General features: G+C 37.7%; 1 protein-coding gene across 6 annotated transcripts in view; it reads right to left on the reverse strand.

Annotated features, from left to right (window-relative positions):
* The window catches only part of LOC145487507 (centrosomal protein of 70 kDa-like), a 187,374-nt gene that overhangs the window by 154,201 nt on the left and 14,083 nt on the right, over positions 1–19,090 (reverse strand). For 4 of the 6 annotated variants that reach the window (XM_081466318.1, XM_081466316.1, XM_081466317.1 and 1 more), the window contains exons 3-4: positions 13,530–13,561; positions 1,588–1,693 (exon numbers count right to left, since the gene is read on the reverse strand). In XM_081466318.1, coding sequence (XP_081322444.1) covers positions 1,588–1,693; positions 13,530–13,561 — 138 coding nt within the window. The other 2 variants (XM_081466322.1, XM_081466319.1) reach the window with 2 other exon arrangements.

The raw sequence follows: 19,090 nt of genomic DNA on the forward strand, positions 1-19,090 counted from the left end.
ATGATCCATCCAAAGAAAAATAGGGGTCACTGAACATTCAAGATCATTAAATCCAGGTAAAGCTATAGTAATGGCCACCTGCCCTACCATTGTTCATTTCATTACTTAGCACGCTCTCTCATGCATGCATAGTAAGGATGTGCTGAAACAATTAGCACGAACGTCCTCAAGGTGATTCCCTAGAAATAACACTTGACATTAGATTTTTTTCAAATTTTTGTGGTTGTTCCTAATAATGCAGGTATTCGAAATGTGCGATTAAAAACATATAAGAGTCATAACTCACCAAAGGTGCGTCAAAAATCTGTGTAATGGTACTCATTACATGAGTTTTTCCTTTTCTGAATGCCGCTACGTTTTGGGGTATTAGTGGCCAAACACATGGAGTTAATATTAAAAAGTCTCAATAGATACATTGCATCGTCTTAAAGGAACAATTTGGTATGTGTTTCTTAGCAAAAATGTACATCTTGGATCAGAGTTGACAAAAAGTATTTCTAGTGTGTGTCTTCTAGGGGTGGTAAGGTTCAGGTCACAAGTGAAATGGTAAGTAACCATTTTTGGCAGTTACCTGACGTTAACATTTTTTCTTACTCATTCAGTGGAAAGACAATGAATTAAAGACTAATTTAACGCAATAAAAAAGGTACCTTACGGTGCTTGTTTAAGAGAAACGTGAGGTAAAGTCTGCATACGAGCCAAGTAGCCCATTAGGCCAGAGCTTATCCCGGCTTCTGTAGCATGAAGCAACTAGGAGTATTTCTACTCCCCCCTGGATGGGATGCTAGTCCATTGCAGGGTTACCCCCCTGCATTAAGTTCGCTGGTACCCATTTATACACCTGGGTAGAGGGGGGCACTGCGAGAGTTAAGTGTCTTGCCCAAGTACACAACACAATGTCCCTGGCCAGGGCTCAAACCCAGACTGCTTGATCCAGAGACAAGCACACTACCATGAGGCCACTGCACCTCCAGTTAAGAGAAAACAAGCATTTATTTCGCTGTCGAGCATAGCTTGATGGAAATTTCTGATGTTGTGTGTTGCACACGCTCATGTGCGGGCACGCTACCGACGCAAAAATCATGTGCAGTAGGGATGCACAATGCAATACTTAGGAATCACCTTAAGATGTAGTCATGCAGAGGAATCAAATTGCCTAGTTCATATGAATATCTGTGCTTTGAGACTGATACATTATGGTAGAACATGATCCAGTGGATTTCATTTTCACATGGCCTTTCTTGTTGTAGAAATACTAAACCAAAGACAGCTGGTAAAAAATGCAGAACTCGGTGTCAAATCATTATTTTTACAGGAGTTCCCCTTAGCTTGAAGGGAATAAAATATTTTGATCTACTTTTTTTGTCATAATCATTCACTCACCCAACCCAACATTTGATCCAAGTTTGAGTGAAATTGATGATTTGAGCTGTATCACCTCCTGCATGGTTTTGTCATGGACACACTCTTAATTACATATGTTTTGCAAAGGGAACAGCAGAAACAATGATGAAATAAAAACAAACCACAAAAAACTAACACTGAAATCAGAAAATCACAGTTTCTTATTTTCATCTGCAGACTAACCTACAGGAATCTGTTGAAGTCGGCTGGAAGGTAACACCATGACAGGTTGATAGCCATGATGTCTCAGTTTGCAGTTGACCTCTTCCCATTCTGCCATCACTCCTGCCTACAAAAGGATATTTTATGTAGTCATTTATTTGCCTCATCATAAATATCTACTCTAACTTCTTCTATGAACTCTGTCTATGTTCCATGTGCAAAAACAGAGTCCTAATTGATTATTCCTGGGGATGGGTTTCATGTGTTCATGTGTTTCGTAGTTATAAAATTATTGTTGACTTGGTCAGATGGCTGGATCTCATCAGCATTTGTTGTTATCCTCTGTACCAAACTGAACTTACAAGCTAAGAATGCAGGGGTAAAATATCTTGCAATTGGCTTTAGCTGAGTATTTATCACCATTGGGTTGAGTTAGAACAAAGGTGTGACCTTTGCTGAGTAGTGATTTTTCACTCTCAGTAAGATTGAAGTGCTCTGAAATTCACAGTTACAGCAAGTTTGTCACAAGGGGGATCAGAGGTGTTATGGACAAGCATTGTTGAGTTTTCAGTTATTTCCAATCACTTAGTTATTTTTGGACTGAAACCCATTTCCTCTGGATTTGGCCTTTTTTTTTTTTTCAGTCATTTACTCAGGGCTATTCCAGACTCGGTTATTTCAAACTCCCCCATTATTTCAAATTGATTTCTGTTCCCCTTGGCTTAAAAATTATCGCCCCCATTTATTTCGAACTCTACTGGTAGAGTTACAAAATAAACATCATCATAAAACAGGCTGCAAAGAAAACCCATTTTGGGGTTACCCTTTGTGCAAGCTGTACCTATCATGTATTAGCCCAAACGTCATTCTCACTAGTCCCAAAGAATTTTATCTTATACAGTACTTCTGTAATTTGAATTTCCTCAAAATTTTGCCAGGAAACTTCACTTGCTCAAAAAGGACAGAATCTACTAATTTGACTGCAAAATCCACTAGCCCCCGGCTATTGACAGAGATCTTGAAAACGATGACCCCCCTCGAAATTCTATCAGTGAGATGAAAGGTCAATAGCACAACACTCAATGTAAGCCATTGTTTTGTCACGCCACCATTGCATCTTGGTTTTGCAATGAGCTTCAAAAACACAAAACTGTTTAATGCAAATTTCTGAGCTAAAATCCCTTACCAGATGTTTGAATCTTTGCAGCTTTACACAAGACATGCAAAACAAGGTAAAAAATGTATTTGAAGAACATATTCTTGCATTGTACACTTCCGTCACGCAATATTAGGTCAACAAAGACAGCACCCTGCTGAACTTTATTTGGGCCCCCAAAATATCCCAATTGCTTTATCTATGGGTATATCCACTCCAAACTCGCACTCAGACATACATTAATGTAAGAAATCATGATATTCACCGGAATAGTAACGACCTTATTTTAGACAAAGTTAACTTACAATACACCAAGCATGCCTTTTTCTACAAAGGTGCAACTATTTTTAATAATCCCTTTTAATGTGACTTAATTTTATTGTAAGTTTCTTCTAGTTTTACTGATTTTATTTTATTCATTTATTTATTTATTTATTTATTTATTTATCTTTTTATTTTTACACAGGACCTGCACTGATAGCAGTTTTTTCCCTAAAGCTGATGCAACCATCCTGTATAAGTATGTTTTAATTATTATCATTATCATTATCATTATCATTATCGTTATCATTATCATTATTATTATTCATGATATTTTTATTTTCATAAAAATTTTAGTCTATGATACTGGAATGTGTGATTTGTAAATAGGTTTTCTGAGGAGATTTTAATAAAGTTCTTGTTGTAAAAATTATTATTATTATTATTATTATTATTATTATTATTATTATTATTATTAATCACTGTGTAGTACTACTAAATTTAATTCCCATGTAATCAATTTGAAACAATCGGTACATGACCAAACTAAGACTATTGTTGTGCCATCAATCTTTTGTCTCACGGATAGAATACCAAGGAGGTTTTTGTTTTCCACGTCTCCATTTTCTAGGGGGTCTTTGTTTTGGAGGTCTTCATTTTTGAGGGGTCTTTGGTCTTCACTTTCTAGACACCTATATTAATTGTTATTTTCATAGTTAATGCTGACCAGGTTATTTTGATCCCCTGCTATTCCAAACTATTTTTCATTTCCCCTGGCGGGGAATGGCAGGGTTGAACTGTACTTATCTGTTTGTAAAGCGTGGTTCACAATTGCAACATAGCAACATAACAACACAGATAATTTTTTCCTTTTGTCATTATGGTTACGTCATTAAGTTCCTTTCATGTTGTTATTTTGTGTTGTTCGCCTTGGTGACAGAAAACATCAACATAGGGGTCTTCTTGTAATTGCATGACCTTGCTATTGTGTCAGCAAGGGTCTGACCCTGCTGTTGCATGGTAAACATGGTTGCCATCACGAGTCTACAAGAAGCCAGATTAAGCATGTTTTGCAAGAAGTGGACTCGTTCTGATGGAAGTCTGATATATGGAACTTCAAAAGAAACCTATTGGGGTCAATCCTTGTCAGAGGCACTTTTTGAGAAATACCACATACAGTGAAAAATACTTTTTTGATTACATTTTGCTGCTAGCTATAAACACTGTTTCCATATGCTACTTTCAAGGGGGGGAGGCGTTACTTTCACTGTGTTGTTACTTTCGGAACTTCACAGTTGTATTATTTTCCAGGGAGAAAAATTTACGCTCCAGTGTTAACTGTCTTAAATAATTAAATAGACCATACACACAGTGAAAAACTTCTTTGATAACATTTTACTACTAACTGTACATACTGTTCTACATGCTACTTTCAGGGGGGGTCACCACTTTCACTGTGTTGTTACTTTCGGAACTTTACAGTAGTATTAATTTTCAGTGAGAAAAATCTACTCTCCAGAGTTAAATAGACCTGGCACTGATAAGCTACATCATTGGAACTAGTGAGACAATCTCAGATAGTGCAGAGTGCAATTGATAGCTCTCACCAGGCTTTTAGCCATCCTGGGGACAGCAACTTTTCAGGAGAAAATAAATAAATAAAACTGAGATCTTGTTGATTTGCAGTCAGTACTTTTATAATAGTTTCAACAAAATGACTTGATTTCTACAGTGATTCTGGAAATGCTTTTGAACACCATTTCACCATCACTTTATTCAACTTAAGTTTTCTTTGGTTACTTCATAGGTGAATACCAGGCACTCTTTTCCCGTTATCATCCGTGTAGAGCAAGATGTGGGTTTCCGAACCGATGTCACCAAAAGGAACTTCATGAAACCGGCAAGAAGCATTCCTTCTGAGGAACGCTTACATGAAGTACTAACTTGTGAACCCGCACTTGTCGTTTCACAATCATCTTTACTGTGACAAATATCAGACAAATGTTAACTGATGTGTTTAGTATGGGCAGAGGCAACTTCAGTTTAAATCTATTTTAGGTTTTTGGTGATGAAAATGAATTACGGTCGTTTTGCCCCAGGTCTGTTTCACCCCAATTCAAAGTTGTTTGGCCCCAACTAAAAGTTGATTCGCCCTGACCAAAAGTTAGTTCACCTGAAGTTTTTTCACGATTTAGAAAGCAATGGTTAACTTGAACAAAAGAAACACTGTTGAGACCCTTTTTAGTCGTGGATACGCGAAGTTGAGAGCGGCCATTTTAGTTCATGCACAGGAAGACCACTCTATGTGTTGGTGGTTAATAATTGTTTATATGAAATGAAGAGAATCTATGAGGATTATGAATAAAGCTCCGAAAATTGCATATCTAAATTACATCTCAGTCTGAATATCCCAATGAAGTTAAATGAAACGTTAATCAGCTCATTTGTGGTGTTTTTTCATCTTCCTGGGCCGTCTGAACGGTCTTTTTACGAAATTACTTTTGGCCGGAGACCCATAAGACAAGTGGGGAGACAAGGCTTGCAACTTGGCAGCCACTAGCTGCGAGCTCTTCCACTTCAAACTGGAATTAATCCCAAAATACTGAAAACCTCACCTGAATGGCGACGGTTGTTGATCAATGAGATTTTTCCCTATCTCTTCACCAAATTTGAGCTCCATCCCTTCAACATTTTCTGAGAAAATCAATGCTGAAATCACAAATACAGCTTTCTCAATAGGATCGATGCCAAACTCAGGGACCAACGGAATTCAAGGTATGCAGGCCATTTCAAATCTACCAATCAGCGCTGATTGGTAGATTTGAAACGCTTTAGACGGCCCAGCAAGACGAAAAAAGACAACACGAGTCAATTAACATGTCATTTAACTTCATTGGGATATTCAGACCAATATGTAATTTAGATATGCAATTTTCAGAGCTTTATTCATAACCCTCATAGATTCTCTTTGTTTCATGTAAACAATTATTAACTACGAACACATAGAGAGGTCTGCCTGTGGTTCATGTGTTTCACTTTTCAAATATTTAGTATTTTGCCTAGGGCTTTTGATCACTCGTAGATGAAAGCTGAGAGGTATTTATGACTGCAATCATGTATCGGTCAAAGAATTGTTAGTCAAAGCAAGGAAGTGAGATCTTGTTTACCAGACGTGGCTCATAGCTTTTTCTTGGCTGGAGAATTTCACTCACTTTCTCTCCTTCTAGAGTCCAAGGTAAGCCTAAAGTAGCCTGTTTCTGTATTGTATCTTTTTTATGTACCGGTACACATTGAAATTCTGGCAGCACTTCTATCTTAAATTTGAAACCCATGATTTAGTTATTTTGTATTTTAGAATAAGCTCACTCCAAGCAAAAAATTAAAATTGCTTAATCTTTTAATTTCGTTGTTCTTCACACTACATTTCTTCTGTATTCTATGCAGTTCGACCAGAGTGAGAACTTCTTGAAGAATAGTATACAAGTCAGCATCCATGATTGAGTAAATATGCTCTAACATTTGAGTGATGGATAGACAAATTAGCATCCAAGAGACTCTGTAGATCTACTCTTTGCAAGAGATTTACTGTCCAATCATGTCAAACACAAGCCATGTCAAACAGGCATAGTGGCTGGTGATGTATGTATAATCTTATTTTTGTTCTCGAAATGAGATATGTAAACAACTGGAATCAAAACTTGAAATAGATATTAATTGTACCTGTCAACAATCGTTTTGAATATTTCTGCATTGCTAGTGAAATGAACACACACCTTTTCCAAGATAGGAATAAAAATGTGATTTCCGTTTCCAAGAAAGAAAACTACTGTTATTTTTATTGTGTACATTACAATCTGCAATACTCTTTTTATATTGTGTTGCATCAAGCTGAGGGGACTCCCTATAGTTGACTCAAGATCCACATTTTATTGGGCAGGAGGTATGACCAAAAGGCAGGGATTTTAAACATGCATTGTGTTGTTCCAGAAAATATCCCTACCCCTCCCACGGAAGGTTTTTTTAGCTTGACCCATCCCCCACCCCTCTGGAAATCCCATTTTAGTGCCATACTTACCTTTAAAGAATTAGGCTTTTAACCCCCCCCACCCCCCCCCCCGTGGAATTTCCGTTAACCTTCCTTAGGGTGGGTATGGATATTTTCTGGAACTACACATTGTTAATTTATCCACAGAAAGAGGGGTTTCAAGCTTGAAGCTACATGTACATGAAAGGGTAACCTTTTCTGGAAACAACACTATACAAAAGGGAAAGTATAATGACCTTAGGGCAGAGCCTCCTGGTGCAATACATGGTTAGGTCCCTTCTCCCTCCCCCTGGGCATAGCTACATGGAGAAAACTTATATAACTGTAAATAAAAACATCCCCTTCACTTTGGGTTCAAATTCAAAAACAAAATTGAACTTTTTTGGTAAAAGATGTAGCAGGGGATTTCATGGCAGAGTATCATTTTCAGCCAAGCTTTATAAAGTAGACCTTTCTGGGAGGGATGCTGAAAACTGTTTGAAATGATTCTTATAATATTTGCAGAAATACTTTACTCTCTATTCCCATTTACCAGCTAGCTAAAACCAAATTGTTTATGTTTGAAGTATATTTTGTTTTTGCCTAACTAATTAAAATACTTATATCCATAAAAATTTTTATTACTAGGCAAGGAGACCACTACAGCCTAGCCAATTACAGTGGATACCTCCTAATATCAGTATCATACTGAAGTAAAATTGTGTAAAATATTTTTGGCATTCTCAAGCTGATTGTCTTAAAATTATGAACGTCAAAACCATGTGACATATTTTCTGCATAGTTGCAATACAGCCTTTTCATAATGCAACACTCAAATGTTAACTGAACAAGCACCACAACCAAATTACCTAGACCCAAAATGCACTGCTGACTGGGTGTTAATCTGGGACTGGTGATTACAGTGAACTCTTATTTAATGGCTTCCTTATGCAACAGACTGTAGAAGTCAATTGACACTACATGTACAAGTCAATATAGTAATAATTATTTTCGAATACCCATCAAAATTAATTAATATCTTTTATTTTAAAATTTATAAGCAGTCTGTATAAACAACCTGTAATTTGATTTTTGTTTACTTGCCTAGTTACACTACACGTGTACTACTTGAGCTTTCAAAGAGGCTTCCAAAAAGTCATTTCAAAAATTATCAACTATAAACATATTTTTTACAATAACTGTCTAATTTCTCACGTGCTGATTGGCTCATTTTTATCATCAATAAGAGTACAGACGGATAAAATTTTAATTTACGCAAGCTTTCAAGTTCAACTCTCAGCTGTCAAACTGTCAACTTTTTAACCAATGAGATTTTATGGACTTTTTTAAGTAGCCAATCAAAAGCGAGAAAAGCTATTGACAATGTTTGCATCATTTTGAATGAAATTCACTTCTCTTTGTTTACGGCAAGTTTACGTTGTCTTTTCCCCTCATTTAATCCTGGCATTTGACCATTTTGGGGTCTTTTTATTGTGAAAAACAAATTGACATCAATTAGAGGACAGACGCATAAAAAACTGACGTCAGTTTGTTAAATAGATCAAGTAAATGTTATCAGGCAATGTGTCCATGACTTCTTCAGTTTCCTTTGATTCATCTTACCAGCAAGATGATCACTGAATACCACGTATGTCTAGCCTGCAAGCAGGGTCACGATGGAGTACAAGCGTGGACGGCGTAGCCACGTGCGCGAAATCAAGCAGCGAAGCGGCGAGACGAGAAAGCGAGCCTGCTCTGATCTCTGCAAATTTTTTATTTCCACCCCGCAAACCGAAGTAAAGAGTAAGTCAATTGATTTTCACCAGAAGAATGAACTTTGGCTGCTCAGATTTCTCTGGAAAATTGTAAATCTTTTTCATAACAACATGCACGCACGATATCCGCGCGATATCCACACACGATACCCCAAAGAAAAACTGTTAAAGTTTATGTCTTATGTGGTCTGGTCTTTGCCCATTGTGCTGTTGAAATGCTCGGAGACATTATTTGATAAAGCTACTCGACAATCCGAGGGTAAATAAAGTATACTACTACTACTACTACTACTACTACGTCTACTAAGGACACACACTTGATTCCCAGTGATCTTGTTTTGGCAGTCTGGTCTTTGATGATGCTGGTAAATGGGCAAACGCCTTCATGTTGTTTCGTTACCCGCTTGCAATCACATACGTTTGTAATAATTAATTCTTCCCATATGCAGTCGGCATATGATTAGTTAACATACATTCAATTGCTATTTCCTGCTCCCTCTTTAGTTTGAAATTTAACCAGAAATAGACTGGAACTTTGTTAAAACATCAGCAATACACACACTCCACTCTTCCTCTGATTCCAAATGTGGACACCTTGTTTTTTATTGTGCGGTAAATTACAAACTCCATGGGGATTTAATAGGCTGTCATCAAACACAATCGATTGACAGTTTTCTCACCTTTCCCACTTTTCAACCAATGGTATTTCACTTCGCTCAGACGAAGCAGAAATGAGAAAATTACAGAGATCAGGGCAGGCTCACTTTCTGGGCACCTCTTCACCAGACTCCTTCCCGCTGGATCGCTTTGCTCCTTGCCACTCGCGCATGTGACTCAAAGGTGAGCCTACTTGTAGGCAAGAGTAAACATCTAGTGCCACTTAAAGAGCAAGGCTTGCTTCTTTCACCAGTTAGCTCAAAGGAAGTATTCCAGGCAGTACAGAGGGTAAGGAGTATTGGAGGCCAAATAATGTTTTTTAATGTTTTTTTGACCTTTCAACAGTTGCATCAAGAAACTAATTTCCAACCAAGCCGGACCTGTTTTTAAACGGAACCTAAGCTGACTAAGCCCAAACCTATTTACAACCGTCGCAAGCGGATGCTTATTTTTAACTGTTTCTGATTAAATGAATCCTTATATGACCTAACTGGTCCACTGAGATGGCTACAAGGTTTGAGTAATTGCTCCACTGATATATCTTTGTATGCATAGTCATCCCATAGCTCAGAAACCTTAGCTCGAAGACCACAGAACGTTTGCCTTTTAATTTGTTGTAGCTTACGACGAGAGACCAGTCTTACTTGTATTGCGAACAGTTTGGCTTCTTTGTGGAGGTCCTGGACCAGGATGTAGAACGGGATATGCACTCTGCTTCCAGCTTTATTGCTATGCGAGTGCAGTAACACTTCTAAGTGCATAATCAAACAAATATATTCATGCCTAATGGCTCTTTAACTTCAAATGTTTAATTGAAAGGTTTAAAGGGCATTTCATACTCTACAGGTAAAAGATGTGGAAGGTTTATTAAGTTTTCAAATACAATCAGCCATCAATCAACCAGCGCATCATCAACATGGCATGGGGAAAAAGAGATTGGAGAGCATGAAACAAACAATTTCAAAAGACACTAACAACTTATAAAGACCCATGTCATCTTACAAAGGTAACATTTTATCCCTCTGGTAACTTGTAAATACATTTCAGACCTTTTCCAAAAAGCCATGAGTATTGTGGACATTGGTGAACTGACATATACAAACTTATCCAGGACATTGGTGAATCAACTTCATACCATCGTTGGCGAACCAGTGATACATTGGAAAAAAGACCGGTCAACACCTGAACAGGTATATTGAGGAAGGAAATATAGAAAATGAAACATATTTGGGAGCCAGCTACTCCATAATTTGCATTAAAACACTTTGAGTGAATCGACTTTGAGTTGGGGCAAGACGACTTTCAGTTGGGACGAAACGGACTTGGGGCGAAAAGACCTGTTTCCATAAAAACAACACATTATCATTCAAGTCCAATCGACACATTTATCGGCTAAAAAAATCACAAAAAAACCCACCTAAGATGCTTCGATGTTTCAACATTTTCTGGGGGTAGGCATGCCCCCACACACCCCTAATGGAATGGGGCCTTAGGCCCCATATTTGTTACTGAAAGGCCACTCACGGAATCCTGAATAAAAGCCTGGGTCTGGCACAGTAGTCACACAGATTTTCATCCTCAAAACGACGAAATGTTGATTTCACAAGAATGCATAATCTCAAAGATATTGATTTCACATCAAAAACACTAACATGTTGATTTCAGGAGAATGCGTGACCACAGAGATGCTCATTTCACTTTAAAAAAACACATACATGTTGATTTCATGTCCTCTGCTGACCTCAAAGGCACTTTTTTCACTTGGGAAACAGTTAAATGTTGATTTCAGGAGAATGCATGACCACAGAGATGCTCATTTGACTTATGACAGAGCGAAATGTTGATTGCACAAGGCTCTAGAGGTTAGGGTTGAGTCCCCTGATCCCATAAGTTCAAAACACCACAAATCATGCCAATTTGAAATAAAATTGCTGTTATAATCGATTGCTAGTTATTGGCCATTATCTATGGTACTCCCTGTGTCCATAACTTCGTAAAATCCACTTCCTCCCACTTCTAATTTACCAGGCTTCTAAAGCCAGAAAACATCCACTGTGCATGATTGCAATGCATGACGAAATGGGTTCTCTATAACTCACCCACAGGAAACATGGCAGTCGTTACAAGAAATATTTTATAAGTCTAAAATCACTTCTCTCTTTCCAAACTTTGATGATGGCAATGCTTGGCAAATGGGCCACAACTCACGAGAGGATTGTTTTCTTGGGCAAGAACTGCTCTTGGACTTTGCGGCCTGGATCAATCTGACTTCAAATGCCAATACCTTGATTGTATCAGGTTGTTCAAACATCAGAGAGCACATTTTGGTTCTTTAAAACGTGCTGATGACTTACGGGTTTATCAAGGCTTTATGATGCCTCTGCACCACTGGACAGAAGCTACATTTATGTATTGTATTGAGATAAGACACTGCCAATATTTTGTTGGGTACATAATAAAGCATGTTATGGGAAACTGGAAGCGACAAAAACATCATGTCCTATGTACATCTTTACATTTTAAGGTATCATGGTGGGTGGATTTTTACAAAAAATGTGAAAAATCTTTTTTTGCTGTTCCAGTTGAGAAAACTGAGATAAATATTTTGCAAAAAGAATGGAGAAAAAAGCTTTGTTACTTTTTAAGACAAAGAGAAAAACTATTTTTGAATCTCATTAACCTCTTACAGCGCCTTGACACCTCTAAGTAAAATTCATCACCAGTTGTCACGTGTGATGCAATATTTCATTTGTGCATGCAAACTGTTCTCAATCTGGTTGTTTCATCACAAATTAGCTTTCGTTCTTGTCAAATTTTCTTTATGTCAGGACGAAAACGCAAGAAACTTCTTGCCCATTTTCGTCTTCAAAGAAGTTGAAGAGGCAAAAATCTGGTAGAACCCACAGGTTCAGCCTCGAGCAAGATCTTTAGCTCTGAGCGATCATGGGTAGCACTGTAACAAAGAAGAATGGTTGAAGGAACTCAAGGACACTAGTCCCGCCGATGAAGCTAGTGCTAGTCGCACGAAATTGCTGGAGAACAGACATGATTCTGAAACTTCCACAACGAGAGAGTCAAGTGCAGATGTAGATGTAGACAATATAGACCTCGAGATTCCTCTCTTTGGCTTCATGAGGCATAGTTCCAAAAAATGTCTGGAGAACTAAGAAGCCTAAACTCAAGCAACATAATACCAATGCCGCCAACAAAATCTTCTAAGTAAAAGAAGTCTGGCGGTTTAAATACAAACCTGTATAAAGGTCTTGGTAGTTTGTCACCTCTCGGACAATTTAACTGCGACAGGTTTCCGCGCCAGATTTGTAGATGTCTGTTTATTTCAAGTTGTCATAACCCATTGTTGTGGTAAACTGACCCATGCCAACATCTGTCAGTGTGGAGGGGATTTTTAACACCTAATCATACCAATCTCATAAAAGGTTTTTCATCTTTTTCTCGATAAAATAAAATTGCATATAAGGATGAACATTTATAGTTCATTTACGTGCATCTTCCGAAAGAATTGGCTCAAAATTGGCAGGTATGTTCAAGGGTACCTCCTTCGAAAAAGAGTGTCGGGCTTTGTTTAATTTCACTTCCATTTCAAAGTTATTACCTCTGCACATGTAGTGGAAGGAAACGTCCACATTAAAAACATCAAACTGTAGGAGGATGTAGAAAAAAAAACCAAACCACATCTGGAAAATCGCCAACACCATTTTTGAGGGTGATGTGTGAGAAACATTTGCGATGCTAACTGCGCCGCTCCGATAACTCACGCACGGAAGCGAACCAGTTTAAGCGAAGCAGTGTTTCTGGGTATTTCTTTTAATATCACTGCGACAATAACTTTTTAGAAAATTTCAAAGATATGGTTGTATTCTATAACTATTGTTAGCTTTCAGAAAATGTATAGGTTGATGGGGTTTTCTTTCAAAGCGCCAGCATAAGAGAGTGCAATTTCCAGACACTATCAATCCACCTACTATGATACCTTAAACTTGTGCCCTTGTCAAGAGCTTACTTTGCACGTTATAAAACATGTAGGAACAAAACACAGGTAAATAAAATAAGACACATCTCCACATCTTACTGTTTTGGGTGTCTCTTTACTCTCTTCATCACCTGCATTAAATGTAATTACATTGTTAGTTAGTCAATCTGCAATGCATAACACCTGCAAGGTCACAAGTACATAATTAAACATAAAATCTTGCTCCTAGAGAACATCATGAGAAAAATAAACCCTTTTTCCATTACTTATGGGGAATCTGATCATAACTGGGATTTCCTGACGGAAACAAAACTGGTTATCCATGTGTGACCTGTTATTAACTAATTACAAGTTATGATTGTATACATGTAGCAAAACAAAGATGTTAGTAGATCCAACGTGAAAGCAGTCAATATTTACAAGTAACGAGGAATTATAATAATTGTTTTCTCTAAGGTTGCCCAGTCAGAGACTTTTGGCAGGAAGCAGAGCACACACTGTTGAGAAAACACTCTATGTATACCACAAATATAATTGCCCTTGTACAATTAAGACCAGGATCTGGGAGAGATTCTGCCACGACCTTGGTGGGAATAACACTCTGGTATCTCTACAAGATTCTGGCCAACAGGTCTTTTCATTCACAGGAGGAATGCGGGGAGGGGGGGATTTTTGCCAGAAACCAAAGTCTTCGGCAGCCAAAATCCTGCCCTGGTTGTGCCAAAATTCACTTTAGGGAGCAAAATTCCTGGAATCTTGCCAAGATTCAGCAGAAAGCAACATTCCACCGCCAAATGATTGGCAAGATTCACCACAGGAGTCTTGGTCTCCGAGAATTTTTCCTCTGCAAGGTTAATGGGGGGAATCTCCGCAAGATTCATGTCACCACGTATCACCTTTCAAGCATCGCATTTAAAGTGAAAATAAAAGCTTCATAGTGTTTGCGTGACTCTAGTGATTGACGGTAGTAAAAATACTGACAAACTACTAGTAATTGAAAAACATACATAAACTATAATTATAGGATTATGGTGTTTGTATTTATTGCTACTAATGGTCACAAAACTACAAGAAATTAAAGCAATGTCAATCAAAGATTTAAAACAAATTGTGGAAAACTTTCTGGTAGTTCAATTGATTAAATTCCTTGAAGTGTTTTATGCGTCAATTACCTTTCAGATACCAAGAATAGAAAACACCAAAATAAGACCCTACTGTTTCAAAACAACCTGATTAATTTAAGCACACAGACAATGTACTCGCAATTTGGGAAACAAAAAAATATAAGTACATAACTGTCTACAAGGACACAAGCTCATGCTTAAAGACAAAGTGAATATTCTTCTGTGTACTTTTGAGTAAACTTAAAGTATCTATATTGCCTACAGGGTTTTAACAGAGACATGCCCATCCAACTTCACTGAGTGTTTGGAGATTGGTACCTAATGATGTCAATTTGGGAAAAAAAAAACACACAAAGGCATTCACTTCCAAATAGCAATTCAAAAAATCAGCCATAGTTGTTCACATTCTCCAAAATTCTTAGAAAGTGGTCACTTCATAATGCTCTCAATTTGTAAAGGACAGCTAAAAAACTGCAAAGCTGTGCTCCAGACTTGCCCAGTCACCTCAGGCGACCCACATTTGGTCTCGGGTGACTAAAAAAAATACTAGTCACCCAGCCAGGCACTCAGCTCTCTTGTTTGCCACTCAGCACTGCGGTAAAGCGGGCGACTGATTGTAACATTCAATTTCTGGTTGATCAAGAGTGTTAAATGGAGAAAAATATCCTTTCACACAACACGCTTTTTATTTTTCAATTTCGAAGTTTTTGCCAAGTTTGTTTCACATGAATTAACATGAAACATGATCATCCCTCCACACTTTACTTCGCACATGACAAACCGCACAGATAATGCAAAAATTTGTGTTGAAAATCTCGATTTTCCCCGGAGATTATTTTCTGATATGTTTTAGTGTTTAAAACACATAATTCTTTAAATATAAAACAGAATTCTTCATATAAATGTTTGCAAATTTTTGCCATTTGGGTAAGTCTGCAAATAAACATGTCTTGAGTAAACAACATTTTAATAGCGACGATTTGTTAGCAATTTCATTTTATCCATACTTGATACTGTAAGCACTTAACTTGAAACGATTTCACGACTTATTTCTGTGATCTTTGATGAAACTTTTAAGTAGTTCTAAATTTAGCGAGTAGTTTATAAATTAAGTTTTTTCATGAAATCACAAGTTTGCTAATTTTAAAAAAATAAACTGTGGCTGCTAAAAATAGTAAGTCACTCCACCACGTGTGTGAAAGTTTGGTTAAAGAACAAGAAAATACTAATACATAGTTATTTGGGCAATTCTGTGGCTTCCTGCAAGTGTAAAAAAAGTAGAAACGAATCCACAGCTTAGTAAAGATTATCATCAGCCAGACTGTCGCAAGAATAGCTACACATGTATCAAAGCTTTCATGTACCTTCTGAAAAGTTTAACTCTCCACGTATATTCAGGTACATAAGTTGACTTCTTGGTCAAACTAGATAACCTAGAAAACTTTCAAGTAAATTCTTTAACTGGGTGGATTAATTTTTATTTGGGCCATTTTAGCACGAAACTTGAATGGGTTCATTCTCATATTGTCACTTCATATGCATACCGCATGACTCGTACCGCATTACAACAGTCACGTGGATGGCTTGAGCAATGTGTGAGATTTTGACACTTTTTCACAGAATAAATTCTGCTCCTGTTGTCTCTACATGTTTCTATTTTTACACAGCTTTCAGTTGTCATTTATGCAGGCAACCGTGAAATCCACCACACAGTTCTCAGAAATACCATCACGTTCACTGTCTCAGCAGCTTTACATTTTGGAGTTTGGAAAAAATCAAAATTGAAAAACTCGCTGTCAACTGATAATAATAATAACACTTCATTTTATGAGGGTAACATTAATTACTGATGACTCAGTAGTTTAATAATGGCCCTCCCTAAGCTAATCTAAAACCAGAGGGTAAACCTAAAATAATTACTAATAAATCAATCAATATGTGTAGTTAATATTAAAATGTTCATCAACAGAGTTTTCTGATGTTATTTTTCTACAGATTTCCATTAAAAAGCGCAACTGTGAAAGTGTGTCTCTAACAGATTGAGATTCTAATAGACCAAGATTCTAACATACCAGTAATTTTATATGGTGGTATGTTTACTAGGAAAACCAAACTTCTGCGTAAGTAAGTAAGTAAGTAAGTAAGTAAGTAAGTAAGTAAGTAAGTAAGTAAGTAAAGACTTTGTTTAAAGAGGGTAGCACTAAAATAGTATAAAAATACTAACAAACCAGTGGCCAGGAGTAATCTGACAGTGTACGAAATACAACAAAACTAAAAAGCTTCAAAATTACTTGAGTGTACAATTTAATTTCATGATTGAATTAATTATTAACTAATTGAACCATAACTTAATCATAAATCTTAATTAATTAATTAATCAATTGATGAATTAATTGTTTTGGGGCGACCAGCCTGGAAAGCTGGGTACCCTAGCTGGCATTGTTGGGAGCCTGAAGCGCTCCCTGAAAATTTTCTTAGAGCACAGCCTTAATGTAACAACATAGTTACATGATTATGTGCAAAGTTATTGTGATCCACATTCTTGTTACCACTGCTTGCTAGTCTGCATAAGGTCTTTAAAGCTTTTCAGCGAACGACATTTACATGAAGCATACCAGCAAATAAAAAACTTTCTGCTTCGAGATTTGCCATTGATCCAAGGTAACATCACAACCATACTGGAACCTGCACTCTTTTTGCTTAGAAACTTGGTTAACTTGGATGGGCCTGGCTCAAGCTGGAGCTTTAGAGCTCAACTTCAGGGGAAAATAGCATCCAAATAAAAAAATTTGGGACATATCTTTGCTCTATAACCATAATGAAACTGTAAAAACCCTGAAGGCCATTGTAATGTATTACATGATGCCACAGGACATAATAATGTACACTGTATGTTGAGTTGCAAATCATGGGATTTAAACAGTGGAGTTGAACACAGGGCTGTCTCCAAGTAGCTGTATGTTTTAATGGCAAATGGCTCCTCCCTTGATTCACTTAATGTGGTGGCAAGGATCTAAATGACAACTTTATTTGGTTGAGTAGATGCATTTGATGAGAAGATGGGAAGCTGGGAGCATTACTTTGATGCAAATGGTATCAAAAATAAGAATTTGGATGACAACGCAAAAAAGAAAGCAGTTCTATTGAGTGTGTGTGGAAGTAAAATTTACAAGCTGACGTAAACTTTTCTAGCCCCAACAAAAACAGGGAGGAAAGTCATACCAGGAAGTTGGTTAAGTTGATTCAGGATCATTTGGCTTCTAAAAAGTCAGAAATTGTGCAAAGGTTTAAGTTCAACAATGATACCCATAATCAAAGGAGAGTCAGTGACAGATTACGTGGTAGTGGTCAGGAATTTGGCCAAACATTGTGAGTACTGGGACACTCTTGACACCATGCTATCGGCGAGCCAGGCCAAACAGAAAAGCTGACATTTGTTTCTTTGACCCACCAAATTGACTCTGGTATTAAGAGGGGCTACCAAGAGAGAGAGATCATGGATGCGATTATACATTCAATTTCACCACACAGTAGTTTAAGGAGTTATGTTGAGACCCTCCCTGACCTGACCCTGGCAAAACTCAGAAAAGTTCTTTGTGTGCACCACCATGAGAAAACGGCCTCAGAGCTTTATCAACAAGTCGCCACCGTCTATAAGCAACCAAAGGAAGCGCCCCAGCAGTTCCTCCTTCACGCCTTGAATATTCAAAACACAGTTAGTTCTGCAAGCCAAGAAGCAGATTGTGAAATCAATTACAATTTTCCCCTGATCCAAAAGACTTTTCTAAAATCTTTTGAAACTGGTCTGAAGGACAACATCTTGGCAACCAACTTGAGGCGCACTCAAGAGGGAAACTGCAATCAGATCAGTGCTTTGGCAGTGCAAGGGATGCATGGCAGTTAAATACTGTAGTAAACTGTTCCAAGAGAAACACTGGAAGGAACACAAAGTACTTTGCAAAGCCATCCAACACCTCGATACCAATAAAAAGGAACAAGAAGTTGTGCATTCCAGTCATTTTGTGACTCACCTTAATCCGAAACAGCGCACGACGCTCATACGACTAGCTGGTATGACTAGTTGGAAATGTAGCGATGCTCACTCCAAGTGGAAGGAGAATTTTCCAATGACCACATTGACTTCAAGTGCCACCATCCAGAAATTGTCATCACAGACAATGGCACCAACTTTGCAAGCAAAGAGTTTGAAGATTTCCTCAAACAGCATGGGATCCATCACTTCAGAACTGCACCCTGTCACCCAGCATCTAATGGAGTGGCTGAGAGAGTGGTACAAACACTCTGGGAGGGAATGAAGATGAATGGAGGAGACATGGAAATCTACGAGTATCAAGATTTCTACCTTATTACAGAATCACCCCTTCAACAAGAGTGTCACCTTCAGTATTGTTTCTAGGAAGGAAACCCAAATCAAGAATAGACCTAGTCTACATGGGAATTGAAAGGGAAGTGTAACAAAGCCAGGCTTCTCAGAAACTGGCACACTACTGGCATGCTATGGAGCATACCATGCTG

Source organism: Orbicella franksi, chromosome 5 (assembly GCF_964199315.1).
Source record: "Orbicella franksi chromosome 5, jaOrbFran1.1, whole genome shotgun sequence".
In the NCBI taxonomy this organism is placed as follows: domain Eukaryota; kingdom Metazoa; phylum Cnidaria; class Anthozoa; order Scleractinia; family Merulinidae; genus Orbicella; species Orbicella franksi.